This window comes from Carassius gibelio, chromosome A2 (genome assembly GCF_023724105.1).
Source record: "Carassius gibelio isolate Cgi1373 ecotype wild population from Czech Republic chromosome A2, carGib1.2-hapl.c, whole genome shotgun sequence".
NCBI classification, from domain to species: domain Eukaryota; kingdom Metazoa; phylum Chordata; class Actinopteri; order Cypriniformes; family Cyprinidae; genus Carassius; species Carassius gibelio.
The window spans coordinates 8,872,995-8,887,778 of record NC_068372.1 but is presented as its reverse complement, the minus strand read 5'-3'; the positions used below and the strand labels follow the sequence as shown (position 1 = coordinate 8,887,778).

General features: G+C 39.1%; 1 protein-coding gene across 2 annotated transcripts in view; it reads right to left on the bottom strand.

Annotated features, from left to right (window-relative positions):
* LOC128025701 (ZZ-type zinc finger-containing protein 3) overlaps window positions 1–14,650 on the bottom strand; it is a 40,156-nt gene extending 25,506 nt beyond the window's left edge. Inside the window, exons 1-3 of one of the 2 annotated variants that reach the window (XM_052612194.1) lie at window positions 14,390–14,650; window positions 8,304–8,373; window positions 934–2,395 (exon numbers count right to left, since the gene is read on the bottom strand). In XM_052612194.1, the coding sequence (XP_052468154.1) occupies window positions 934–2,395; window positions 8,304–8,373; window positions 14,390–14,551 (1,694 nt within the window). In that variant the 5' untranslated portion in view covers window positions 14,552–14,650. The remainder of the gene's footprint in view (window positions 1–933; window positions 2,396–8,303; window positions 8,374–14,389) is intronic. The other variant, XM_052612205.1, reaches the window with a different exon arrangement.
* Between the last annotated feature and the right edge of the window lie 134 nt (window positions 14,651–14,784).

Sequence of the window (14,784 nt, the reverse complement as noted above, 5' to 3'; positions counted from 1 at the left end):
TGAGCACAACAGAAGCAATTACAACCAACAAAATAGCAATAATATGCGAGTGCTATATTAGTATATTATTAAATTGTTATATTTCAGTATCACAAAGAAACATGCAGCATTTTGTCCAAGCAATAATAAAAGGATACAAAATTATCTTAAACCTAATTTTGTAAAAAAAAAGAAAAAAAAGAAAAGAAAGAAAAGTGAATCGAATCGAATAGTAAAATTAAAATTGTGAATTGAATTGAACTGATTTGTGAGTTGAGTGAATCGAAAATCTCTACCTTGTACAAGGGCAGGGTTCCTCAAATCTGGACCTCAAGATACACTTTCCTGCAGAGTTTAGCTCTAACCCTACTCAAACAAACCTGAGCATGCTAATAAATGCCAATCAATAAAATCACAGGCAGGTAACTTTGATCAGGGTTGGAGCTAAACTCTGAAGCACATTGGACCTCCAGGGCAAGATTTGAGGAAGGGAGTAAACAGGGCTTTCTAGGATATCTGTTTTGGGCAAAAGTTAAAATAATAAACCACACCAACTAAAGATACATGATGCCCCTTTTTTTTTTTTTTTTTTAGCTTGTGTCTACTACACCCAATATCCTGCAAGGTTAAGCTCCACCCTGATCAAAACCAACTGAGCCAGCTAAGTAATCTCTTAGCAGCACTCGATAATTACAGACAGGTGTGTTGGAGCAGGGCTGAGACTGAAGTCTGCAGGTAAGTAGATCTCCAGGAACAGGATTGGGCACCTCCTTGTGTAGTTTAATGCTTTTAAAAGTTTAATACTTTGGGTTTGGGGTTTGTTCATAGAAAACGCATCAAATTAATGAATACAAAAGGGCACATTAATAAACAGGAAAGGGGTTAAAGGACAATGCATATCTTGGTTTACCAGAACTGATGACTTCAGACAGGACAGCATAAACCTGAACATACTCTTTGTTGTGTTTGAGAGCCAAGTGATCAGACTCAAAATAGTAGACGTCCTCCTCTTCCTCCTCATCTTCCTCAGCCTGAGCGGCCAGCAACTCTTTGGTGGATCGTGACACTCTACTATCTGACACTCCAAACTCTCCACTGACCCCTGCTTTCATGAGTTCATTGTCTGCCTCGCTAGAAAGCCCCAGTGCATCATGGGGAAGGTCTTTATGGCTGGTGTCCTCAGAGGAAAGAGAAACTGGCATGGAATCCTCCTTCAGTGAACCATTGTCTATGTGTTGGGAACTGGGTTTGGGGGAGCTGGCTTTGAGCCCACTACCAAAGGCAGCACGGCGCGGTGAAGTCCTCAGGGTGTATCTGTGTTCTTGAGGCTCTGTGAAGGAGGGGGGCTCTGCAGGCAGCTGGGAGGCAGTCAGCACCACCGTTTCTCCTGAGATATTCAAGCAGTTGTCAGAAGGGTCCTGCGGCTCAGCCTGAAAGCCGCCGTTGGTGCTCTCCTCTCTTGCGATCTCATCCTGAGCCTGGCCGGCATCCCCTATGACATCCACTTCTACCTCCATTTCTGGTTCCCGGGATAACACGACCTCGGCAGCTTCCTCGGGGGTAGAGTTCCACTCACAGTCAATCTGAGTGCTGTCAGACTCATTGGCTTGCTTGGGATGAGGGGATCTACAAGGCACAATAGGGTCGGGGGATGAGGGTGCAGCCTGGCTGCCGTTTAACAGTGAAGGATTGTTGTTAAGCATGGCAAGAGAGGCACAGAGCTCTGGGGGTAAGGCTGCAACTTCTGAGTCCTCCTTATGGAGGTCAGTGAGGCCATTGGTGGCCTTGATGTTCTCGCCGACCTTCGGCGGAGGGGCAATCTCCTCCACTGGGCCGTTCTCTTTCTGCTCTGTCTCTTTGTTGAGACTGAGTGGAGGGTCCAAGGACAAGTTCGATTTGACGCCCTCGTCATTTTCCTTCGGTGCAGCACAATCAGGGCTCTCTGGTTTGAGAGAAGGCTCCTCCTCTACCCCCTGCGATTCACCTGAGCGAGGGCAACGTTTGGCCTTCTTCAGGGCGGGGGATGCTTCCGGCCCACCTCCAGCCCTAGGACGCTCGCAGTTGTCTGATTTGTCTGACTCGTCCTTCTCGGAGCTTGGCAAGCCTCGCTTTCCGTAGGCTGGCAAGGGCTCACCCTCCGCCTTGCTCTCGGCTACCTTTCCGACCTGTGCTCCGGTCTGCTGGTAGTCCTGCTTCTTCTTGGGTGAGCGGGCTCTGGGCACAGGAGGCAGAGAGCTCTCTTCTGGTTGGGCGATGCTGCGGTTCCTGAGGGTTCGACCACAAAAATTTTCATCCAATCCATTAATCCCCACTGATGATCTTGTGACGCGCGAAGAGCGGGATGCGGCCATACTATGGTGGGTGCCTACTGTCTCCTCATTGTGGTGCTCTCTCCTCAGCAGCAGAATGTGGGCACCTGAGGGACATGATGAGAGAGAAATTACATATAATTGAGATTCAAAGTTCCATTTACTACACTGAGCCGTTGTTCACTGACAAGCTGAGCAAAACATGAGCAAAATATGATTGTGTTTTGCAGAGATTGTCAATGATTAATGGCCGTGTAGTAAATGATGCTGCATGTTAAAGAGTGCAGGTGATGGAAATTTACCGCTGATTACAGAACCGAACTGACAAGATGCTTATTAAATATTGCATGTGATTTATCGTGCAGCCTTAACGTTCAGTATACTAAACATCGCACATCCCACAATGTGACTATCGTGGATATGTACATCACGATATCGATGCTCAAACTATATATCGTGCAGCCCTAATTCTTACAGTGTACAATAAAAAAATCCAACATAAAGACTTTTTCTGCAAAAATTGCTAGAAAAATAGCTACAAATCAGACCGCTATAAATTCATAAACACATTAATGCTGGACACATTAACAAAGGGATGCGTTTATTATTTTTAGCTCATTCTAACTAGGGATGCACTGAATTTTTGGCAACCGATATAACGAATAAGGTTTCCTTCTGAATTTCAGTGATATACAAACACCTGTGGCGGTTTTTAATTTTTAAACGTGCAGTGCTCATGTTTATTCAACAAAGTCAGAACCTTTATGAAAATCTATTTGTGGCGGTCAATTTAGATATTGTGGTGGCCCGCCACAAATAAATCAATATATAGGAAACCCTGAATAATTATTACATGGACTGGATAATAACAGACAATTAGCCTACAACAGCTCTGTTGATACATATAATATTCACACATAGTGTTAAAATTGGGATCTCTAATATATTCTAAAGTTTTAAAATAATTCTCTTCTACTCAGCAAGGCAGCTATTATTTGTACCGTAAAAAATACATGCCTGATTCAAGACTCAAAAATGGGCAAAATATTATTTTACTAACTTACTAAATTTAAGTTAAATTGTGCTTTGTTTGTATAATGTCTGCTAGAATGTAAAAAAAAAAAAAAATTCAGTGTTCAGTAAAGTGTTTAAAGTTAAGTGTTCCTGTAGCTCAAGTGGTAGAGCATTGCGTTATCGAGCACAATATTGGGGGTTCGATTCCCCGGCAACACATGATGGGTAAAAATTGATAGCCTGAATGCACTGTAAGTCACTTTGGATAAAGGCATCTGCTAAATGCATACATTTAATTAAAATTTTTAATTTAAGTAAATATTTAAAAAAAACACATTTTGGCAATTTAATTAAATGCAATGGTGAAAAATGGGAGGGGGGGGGGGGTGAAAACCATGTTTGGTATTCGGCCTTGGGCCTAGTGTTTCATTTTGTTTGACTTCGACCAAGAATTTTCATTTCGGTGCATCCCTAATTCTAACACTTCTAGAACAAACACAAATCATTCTTGCTATTTCTGTAAAACATTGTATTTAAAAAAAACAAAAAAAAAACACAAGAAGATGATTTATAAAAAAGATAAACACACGATGGTCCAAAGTTAAGGAAAAATTAAGTAAAAGAAACATTTTAGCTAAAGTTTAAAAAAGTGACAATCTGTTTGCTGGATGTTCCTTCACAGTGGATCGATGAGAAAATAACAACTTGTATGTCAAGAATGAGAGTGCATTCGTGGAATATCTGGAATATTTCTAAGGAGAGGAAAGGAAGGAGAGAGGGATCTTTATTTATAGCTTTTCATACTACTGAAAAACATTAACTAGATTTCTGAAGAAAATGTGATGTCTGCCTGTGCAAAAGTTGCAACCACAATGCCAAGATCCTGCTATGAAACAATTTTCTTGTTCAAGACAGTAGAGCCAAGGTCTTAGATCTTTCCTTCAAAGCAAACCTGTAAGAATATTTTGCTTGCTTAAAAAAACCTAATAGTACAACCCTCCTTAAAAAGCTGCACAATTGGAGATAATATTAATGTCAATAGCACAAACATGATCTCCAGTTTATTACTATGTGCATTAGTAAAAGTGATGACGCATGAGCAAACAACAAGATTCCCACAATAAATCTTTAAAATGTACACAATTTCAGAGGAAAATCTTTATTGCAAGTTCTTCTCTATTACTCTCAGTGTCTTTGGGTTCGGTAAAACAGAGTCAAACATACACCACTGGAGAAATAACAACCTACGGGCAGGCTATGATCTACTGTTATCTAATATTCTATAAATACGTTTGATATTCCGACGTTATCTGAGAGTTTCCCACAAGCTATCAATCTACTTATCACACATGTTATCGTTAGGCTTTCCCTGGTGCATTTCTAACAGTTGGTAAAGCTGCAGATGTGAAGGGGGATGGTCTGTATTTAAGCTCTTTCATATCTGAGCTATAAAAGAGCTTTTCAACAACAGCCACTATACCACAGACCTTCAGTCTTGAAAAAGTTATCATGGGTGTCTCTAATGAAGCAGTAAGTGCACCGCAGAATCCTGTGGCCAGGGTCCAAAATTAACATTTATAAAACTGATCATTCCTCCGCTTCGTGTCATGCCTAACAATACCCCTTAGTGGTTATAAATTCACTGTAAACCATGGCTTCTTGAGGCTTATTGCTTTATTATGAAGCACCAAAGATTTGTGTTGGCTGGTAACACTAGGTACTGCAAATTTACATGATGTAAACTTAAATGATAACAATCTAAACCTCACTGATGTGTAAAGCCAAAGTACACTGGGTGCTTTCAAGTAAAATTATACATCCATGTTCCATTCTGGCTTGAAGACATTTTCATTTTCAAAAACAGTCTGCTGGTTTCAGCTCATCCATGTACATGAAGACTTGTGCAAGTTATTTTAATGCTTAGAAAAGAAAAAAAAAAAAAAGGTTGAAGCTACAAACAGCCATCCACACTCATGGTTAATGGAGTACACTTTGAAAGGCTTGACCACTCAACTGTTCAAGATGGAGCAGAATGCAAAAAATGTGATATACCCGGGTCCTCAGAGTCACATCAGATTTAAATCAAATGGCCAACTAAGGAAAAACTTCCAATCAAATGTCTTGTGAGTCGTGACCGCCCCTTTACGGATTTGGAATGACGAGGGTGCTAAAAGAATTTAAATTTTTGGGTCAAGTATCCATTTAAATGTTTTAAATGTCCCATTATTAATAAAAAAAAAAACTAGCCCTAAATAACATTTAATGGTAAGTTTTCTCCAGCTATGGAGGAACTTCACAAGGCATCGGCATGTGTGGCAAAAAGCTAATTTTGGACCCTGAGTATGACAAATGAAGCAGTCAGCCCAAAGTTCATGGGAATGGTAAAAATTGACAAAATCTACAACTCAGCAGCAAAAAGGCACCACATTTGAACTGCCTCACAGGAGTCTGAAAGGAACACTGGGCTGGTCCTGTCGTCTGCATTACTCAATAATTAGTGTGGTACTAAAGTCAAACAGAAGCTTGAAGTGAGACAAATAAGATTACACCATATCGAATTCCTCAATTGCCTCTATTCTGCTAAGGCTGTGCAAGAGGATACATCTAGGACATATGCAGTAGGAAAAAAGGGATAATTTTAGGTTTTATTACCAGAACACTTCCATAAAGCCTGTCCTTGAAGAGAGAGAGAGAGAGAGAGAGAGAGAGAGAGAGAGAGAGAGAGAGAGAGAGAGAGACTGTTTTTATGAAACTATGGCTCTAGATATTTCACTAAAGACCACATCACTTTCTGCAGTCCACACAATCACTGCCATGTACCATTAGTGTGATCCGAATGAAGAGAGGCTTCGAATAAGATTTTGTACTGCTGACATTAGTTTTGCTTGAGAAATGAGAGGCACCTGAGGACAGTCTTACACGCATCCCTTATTCACACTCCACTGAAGCCTCCTGGTGGGTGTCTAATGTGATTTGACCATGCATATAAAAAACGAGACAGAAAACAGACAGAAGGCGTGGTGTCAGGCCTGAATACTAAAAGCACTAAAGCGGTTAGAAAGCATGATTTTCCATTACTACCCATGTCTGTTTAACTACTAGAATCGATTTTCCTCTCTCTAGAAATACTATTAAAGAACTGATTTTTCCATACAGCAAATCCAAACCTGTGGTCTGAGCTGAAACAAACACATACAGGCTGAGAGACCAAGTTCAAATATAAAGGAAACCTTTGTCTTCGTTTCCCATTCTCTCGTTTATATCAATTTACTCTGATCTAAAAAAAAAAAAAAAAAAGAAAGAAAAAGGACAACTATAGTCATCACGATCATAAAACGAGCTTTTGCTAATGGAGGAGTCACCACTAATGTCATCACACACACTACAACCATTCTGACATGAGTCATTTGTGCATAATGAGGTTATCTGGAAACTCAAATATGAGTAAGTGAAGGTTAGGTTGTTTGTCTTGATATCTGGAGTAAAGCTTTAAATAACAGAGCACAATGGGTGATGTAACATGCTGAAATCAATTCATGCTATAAACATCTGAGAATTCACTAGAACCGACTTTATTAAAGCAGTGGTTCTCAAGCCGGGGCCTCTGCAAACCTAGAGGTCCACATGACTTAAAATGAATTATACTGAAAAAAATATAGAGATGCAACGATTGCAATTTTCTTGGCCGATTTCGATTCCCAATATTTTGGTGTGATCTGCCGATACTGATTTTTGCCGATCCCGATTTTTTTTTTCTTAGATATATAATTGACAGATTATACAAACAAAAGTCAACTTTTTTTCAATGCAATTCAGTTCTTCTTCTTCGTTGATGGAGAGGAGAAGCTAAATATCTACTATAGCATTTTATTTTGTGAAAATTAGATAAAGACGTTTTCACACTGAAAGAGAAGTGATCTCGCTCTCATGGACGTGCCAGGCTTTATCGCAGCTAAACTGAATAAAAGCAGAATGAACTGATGAAACGTAAAAAATAAAAAAAAATAAAATAAAATGTATGAATGATGCAGTGCTAATTGACATATCATTTATTGCAGTACAGAAACTATAAAAGTATATTTTCTACCTTATTCTGTGCAGAATAATTGATAATTAAATGTAGCTTAATATATAAAACAATAATAAAGTAACCATTAGGAAAAAAATATTGATTACAAATAATTGATTATTGTCCAGCAGTGTATTTGATTTCTTAAAGCTAATTGAAAGTAATAAAGAAGAGAATTCCTTGTAAAAAAATAAAATAATAATAATTATAATTATGATAATGCATAGGCTACATACATAAAATGATTGTATTTGACATTTTATGTCACTTCTGAAATGATGGCTACGCCCCTGGTGTGACAAAATGTTAGCCTATACATAATACTCTTAAAGCTGTTTTTTTTTTTTAAATCTTGGCTTACATACAGTTGTACGTATGCCATGTCGCATCATTAAACTAGCATTTAACAATGGACAACTTTTTTTTTTTTTTTTTTTCCTAACCTATGGTTCTCTAACCATGAAGGCTGCTGTAATTTGCCCCCTGACTAAGCATTTAAAGAATTTAAGGGAAACGTTTAAATAATCCTGTGAATGCACTTAAAGAATGCAGAATCGAAACGTTACAATCGAATCGAATCAAATTCAATTGTGAATCGAATCGAATCGTTCTAAACTGGCAAAAATCGTTCTTGAATCGAATCGAAAACCTATGAATCGTGAATCGAATCGCTGCCTTCTCAAAAATTCACAGCCCTAGCATTTTGACATCATTTTGTATGTTTTTGAACGTTTTATGGCAGTTAGCCAGTAATTTAGGTATTTGTGGCTCACAAGCTGTTTGAGATTGAGCACGACTTGTGTGCTCCACTAATATAGGTCAGTGGAGGTGCGAGCGCTTTTGGTGTAAGCGCGAAACCTGCAGGAATTACTAAAATAATGTGCAATACAAGCAGTATTTAAGCGGAAAGAAAGAAAGAAGTGACACTTAACGGCTAGTTACCAATCCGGTCTGATCATAAGGAAAATCGGTCGAATCCCTGGCTGATCGATTGATGCATCTCTAGAAAAAAAAAAAAAAGTAATACTACCAAATTTTGCTATAAGTTTGATCGCATCATATAATAATTGCTGTTAAAGGTCTTCATCGTCTGTTTAATAACATCTTTAATAATTTTTTTCCCATACATTTCTGCCATATTGTAGAAACTTAATTTTCTGTAAAGTTGCTTTGCAACGATTTGTATTGTGAAAATTGTTGTACAAATAAACTTGCTAAAACACATGCAAATAACACACACAAAAATCAAGATAGATGTAAAATTAATGTTAATCATTGAATCTTCTGGTATCACAAAATTGTTTAATTATTTTTAATATATGGACACTCACAGTTAGAAAAGCAAACTTTTCTGACTGATATTTTTAATTTTTTTTTTTTTTTGAAAGCTTAATGTATTTTTTATTTGAAATTTTAATGACTGTGACACTGAAGTCACATGATCGTGGTGTAGATTGTTTGCATTTTATGTTTGGATTTTCACTTCTGCCGATTGTATTTATCCTGTATTATTCTTACTGGGTTTTTGTTAAAGAAACAATGGTGATGTTAAGTTTTGTGTTGGACTACAAAAATACAGCATCACTACAGCACTCTATCAGAATCAGAAGTTATTGCCAAGGTGTGAATTTGTCTTAGTGACAGAAGCTTCCAGTGCAGTTTTATTAAAGACAGTTCAACAACATTTCAGATGTACATGCATATTCAAGGCCTTTGAATTTGTGTCAGTGTCAAATATAATTCTTCATGTCATTCTTGACCAATCACAACACAGTACATTTAAATGTGGAGGCACAAATGAAATTTAGGAGGCTGCTGCACAAGACAACATTTTGAGGAATAACAACGTGCAATATAGCTACTGAATTATATGACCCTTTAATTACAATTCTGCATGCACAGAAGAAAGTCATGTGTTTAGAGCATGAAGATGACTAAATTATTAACGTAGTCCCTTTAAATAGCATTATCAGCTAAACAATAGCAGTCTTTTTGGAATAAAATCAGCAAAAAATTAACATTACAAAATAATGAATTAAAAATGAAGATGTCAATTTTGGCCTTGTTTAGTTTTAACAGAACCAGAATCTTTGGATTTCAACCTGCTTTAGTGAACACTAAACACACAATTAGAGGAATCGCTCAGACCCCAGCAGCCCATCTGTGCAGCGGCTCTTATTGTTCCTATGACAGCCAATGGAGACACTTCATTAGGGCTGTAGTACTCGAGTCCGGTCTTGGACTCGAGTCCGGACTCGAGACATTTTTCTGTCGTCTCGGACTTGTCTCGGACTTGTTGAATTTGCACTCGGACTTGTCTCGGACTTGGCCATTGGACTCGCCAAGTCTTCTAGTTGGTCTCGACCGAGTCCAGCAAAAAAATAAAATAAAAAATTTCTCCTTCAAAACAAAACCACATTTGCATGATGTCGCGACTGAAAACGTGTGGGAAACGCTAGGCGCGCCGCTCTCCTTATTTCCAAAGCACTCTGTAGCCTGCGCTTGCGCTCCAGTGGCGTCTGCTGTTGCTGGGCAACCATGACCCGCTCTCCATGATGACGCAGAAGTTTCAGCAAAGAATAAATGGAATTCCAGCACTTAAAATCCCTTGCAGTAGCTCTGCTAATAGATTCATTTAAAAAATGGCTATCCTTGTACAACTATGATCATCTGTTTCTCCATCTTGCCTTAGCTTTCAGTATTGTTCCGGGAAAGGATGTACATGACCAGTGGTGCACTTACTGCGACCTGAAAAGTTTAGATGTTTCTAATTTAATTTTTTACCTGTTAGATTGTGTTTTATTTACGTCTACACCTAGATAGCCTTTTTTTATTATCAATAAACGCGTATTAATGTATAGCCTTATGCAACAATTACATATGCAAATTTTAAAAACTTTATATATGACATTACATATTTAAATTGTCATGTAACAGCCAGTATTTGTATCTGTAACAATCACAAAATTTTTCCTATCTGCATTCGGATACAACATCGTACAGTTACTTGATAAGACTGTTATGACTTTTTATATATTTTTTCGTAGTTATCACTGAACAAGTATGTCGTGTTAAACTGAAATAATTATTAATTTCTAAAATAATATTTATCATGCAAGCAGAGAGATGTCATGACAAACGTTTAGTGATCATTTGAACACGACTGAATCCATTCAATGCACACATTCTCATTACGCAGAACACTTTGAGCGAGTCTTAATGTTAATGAACTTCACTAAACAGATGTGTGTGTTCCGCGCAAACCAGCAAAAGGTAAATATGCAAACATGTAGGACAAGTAGACAATGTATCCGTATCGAAGCTGATTATTAGCCTACTCTTGAGAGAGAACTGATTTGGTTTTTGAGAGACTGAGACGCGCAGCGCGGCTGTTTGATTGGCGAGCGCGCTGTGCTTCGTATCATGGTAGCCTAAGCTTTCAATATTTGCCTTTTAAATATATACAAATAATATAACGTGTAGCTATGATGTATTATTATAGGTAAAATTACTCTTGCAACGCTCTGATTTCTGAGAGATAAACAGAGAGGCGACAACAATGCGGTGTTTGATTTGTGCTCTTTTCACTCATAAAGTTTACATTCATTCACTTCTGGCGCTGATGCCCTGGCTCACCTGTTATCTAGCAAACACCAGACTCTGTCAGCTTTAGCCGAGTATTCAGGCAGAATTATTCCTTGATCGTTATTCGTTTTTTAAGCCATTATACTTGCCATTCCGAATAAGGCATTCGGCTTCAGGCACAACCCTAATTATTACATATTTTATTTTTACATGCAACATAGATAAGGTCATATAGTAGTAACAGCTCCACGCAATATTGTAATTCTAAAATTCACGTCGTACTTGCAAACACTTTGTATGCATTATGGTTAATGCATGCTGGAGTAGTCGATTGTTTCCGACAGAGTTCGACTAGTCTATGCAAGCACTAGCACAGTATGACAAAAATTTCGCTGTATTTATGTGCGCATGGCTAGTAGAGCCAAACGTATCCATTCTAGCCTTGCTGCGCGCATTTGTCATATCCCGAGCTTTGCGTGTGTCTGTGCACTGTGCCAATTAGGCATAGTCATATACATTTTTGACCACAGATATAATGTCAACAAAAAATAAAGTACATAAAAATGATTTGACCTTACAGTTCCAAACTTTGTTTGCTTATCCAAGTTTAGCTCCCAGGGTCGGACTGGGGGTAAAACCAGTACTCATTAGCAAGGCCCCAAAGGAAGAGAGGGCCCTTGAAAAGTATGAATCTGAAATATATATTTTTTACCTGGATATTTTCATGGGTGGGGGCCATGGGGGCCCATCAGGACTGCCTATGCATAGGGCCCGGGATCTTCTTTAACGCCCCTGTTAGCTTTAACCCTAATTATACACACTTGAACCTAATCAAGCTCTTACTAGACACACTAATCTTCCAGGTGTTTTAAGGCCAGTTGGAGCTAAACTTTTCAGGACATTGGCCATCCAGGATGTAGTTTGGAGACCCCTGTCCTACAGAGTTGTTACTTTGCACATGCTTTTTGATCATTACAAATAATAATGTAAAATGATTTTCTTAGAATAGGAGATATGCTGTCTCTCGCATCACAAACATTATCAGTAGTTAAGTATGTGGTCTTGAAGAGGACCCTTTTTTCTTTCATTTGGACTCGGTCTTGGACTTGGACTCGAAACTTTTGGACTTGGACTTGACTTGGACTCGAACCTCTTTGGACTCGGTCTTGACTCGGTCTCGACTAGTCCTGGACTTGGACTTGACTTGGACTCGACAAAGCCGGACTTGACTACAGCTCTACACTTCATGTCGTCTGGCATCATTCACAGACAAAACTGGACAATTAAAAGCAGAAAGAGTCATTCCCACATTATGTACCCGTCCTCATATTGTTCCAATTCAGTGTGCTGTTCATCTTTTGGATTGGGATACTAAAAAAAGCATCAACAAAGTAGTCTATATGACTTGTGCTCTATATTCCAGGTCTTCCCTATTTAGACTGAAATTGAAGTCAGGATCCGATGGCTTGTCTCTTTTGTTTACGGCACATCAATGAGGTCAATGCTGGCACAGCACATAAATGCACCAATTTTGAATGTGAACATAAAAGTAAATGAGATTTAAGCTAAGGTCTTTAGTCTAAATATCAGAATTAACTGCTTTTATATCGTTATAAGCCTGCAGATGGACATTAACTATTACTTAGTAAGACATGGGTGACCCATGATGCTTAACCAGGAGGAAATGTACAATAAAGTCTAGATGGAAACACACTGCAATTCAATTGAGAAATCATTTATTTTTAGGGCAACAACAACTGATTAATAAAATCGATTATTTTTATTAATCAACTCTACACACTATGCAAAGAAAACATCTGCCACTTGAGTCACTTCAGAACATTGACTTAGAATGAACTGTTGTGAGAAAAGTGCACAACTTGGGCACATCTTGCGCTTTCAGGCGAGGTGTGTGCTGTTTAATGCTCACACTGCGTACTGTTTTGAGAACAACATTTGACAGGATGTGAAATTTTGGAAGCAGTAGATTAAAATGTATTATTAAATTGTTGTTTTGGGATTTTTTTCCCCCATCCAATTAATCGAAGAAACTACTGAAAGATTATAAATGACAGGTTCTGTCCTACATCACACCTTGTGTAAGAAGCCCCAGAACAGACACTTCTACCTCAGCCACTGGCAGGTGCCAACAGAAGCTCATCCCAGAATGGTGGATCACCGCCAGCTGCCCTCAAACTGGCGCAGACTGTTTTTATAGACCTGTAATATGACGTTGCTATTATGCACGCGCCGCATTAAAACTTCCTGAATAATCGTAGAACTCGCGCGCGTGGCGAAGAACTTTAAATTGACACGTGCTCACCAATGAACTATCAGAAAACACTCCAGCACAGTCCAAATGACCACGCAGGAAAACACTTGCCCCTCTGCATGTTCTCTAAATTGCTCGTCGCAGTGGGTGCAGTGAACCCAGTTTGTCTCCGTGCTTGAAAAATGAAAAGCCTTATTAAAACACATGTTCATGTTTTCCCCTGAAACGGGTTCGTCTTCATAAAGCTGACACACTGACAAACAAACGGTGTCTTAAGCACTATTATTAGCAATTATTAACTCGCCGTTATTTATCTAGCACAGTCGACATTAGTAACATTTTCTCCTACGATTGCATTTAACGGGCCTCTCCGGCAGCAGCGCCCCGCGGTTCGGCATGATGTGCAGCCCGGCTGCCTCCCGAAACCCCGGGGCAAGTTTCTCCAGCTTCCGCGACTTCTGAGCGAACTTCTGAATTAGTATCTAATGCAACACGTCTGCTTCATGCATTTCATAAAATGTGTTGAAATACATATCTACTTTTAAGACACAACGAACCGTTTAACGGAACAAAATAAATATGTAGACAGGGTTTTAATAGTTCACCTGCTAACTGCTGCATTCACAGCATACGCAATTGCACCAATTTTGTGCTACGATTAATACAAAATATGAATCGTGTAGATGGCCACGCAACAACGAGAAAAAACAACAATTACGTTTCTTTTTGCCACTACTTAGCATTTTGGCTAAGAGCGCTAATAACGATGATAGACTCACTTTAGCATGCTAATGCTAACGAATTTGGCGCACCCTATTTTACGCACATTCATAACACTTGTTAACGAACGGAAAAAAATGTTTCCCCGTGACAAATAAATGCAATTAGTAGAGCAAGTGAGTAAATCACTTTTGAAGATAAAAGGGCCTAAATGTGGAAGCTAACCGGCTAGCGTGGAACAGTGCAGAGGAGCGGTGGCAGTGAACATACACTACTGATCAGCCGCAACAACTTTGCCCATCAAATCCGCTTGAACCGCTACAATCAGAGCGGTTCCTGAATCAGAGTCTGCTTTAACTGCGAGATAAAGTCGGGGAATTGGACTTTCGTGACGGATAATTCAATGTAAAAGGGTTTATGTAGCTACAGAATTACACTTACCTCACTTCCGCAAATCGTTTGCTGCACATTCGGCAGCCGCCATGTTTTTTTTTCTCCCTCGTAGTCGGTGCTGCTGTGAATGTGATTCCCACAATCCTCAATCCCGCTCACTGCGAGACTGTACAGGACAGCAGCCGCGGCCCACACGCGCGCGCTTCTCATAATGACCGGCTCTTACGAGCTCTGCTGTCAGCCCTGATCCGACTGACCATTTCAGCTGATGATGAGCAGCATATTGTACTGAAGAATGCACTATTGTGTCCTATTGATCGGTCTACGAATGGAAACTATACGGCTAGACTGCACCAGTGCTATTTAGGGCTCAGTAAACAACTTTAATTGTATTTCATGTTAAGGTCGGTGAATTAAGTTCAACAGTCAAAAGAATGCCTTGA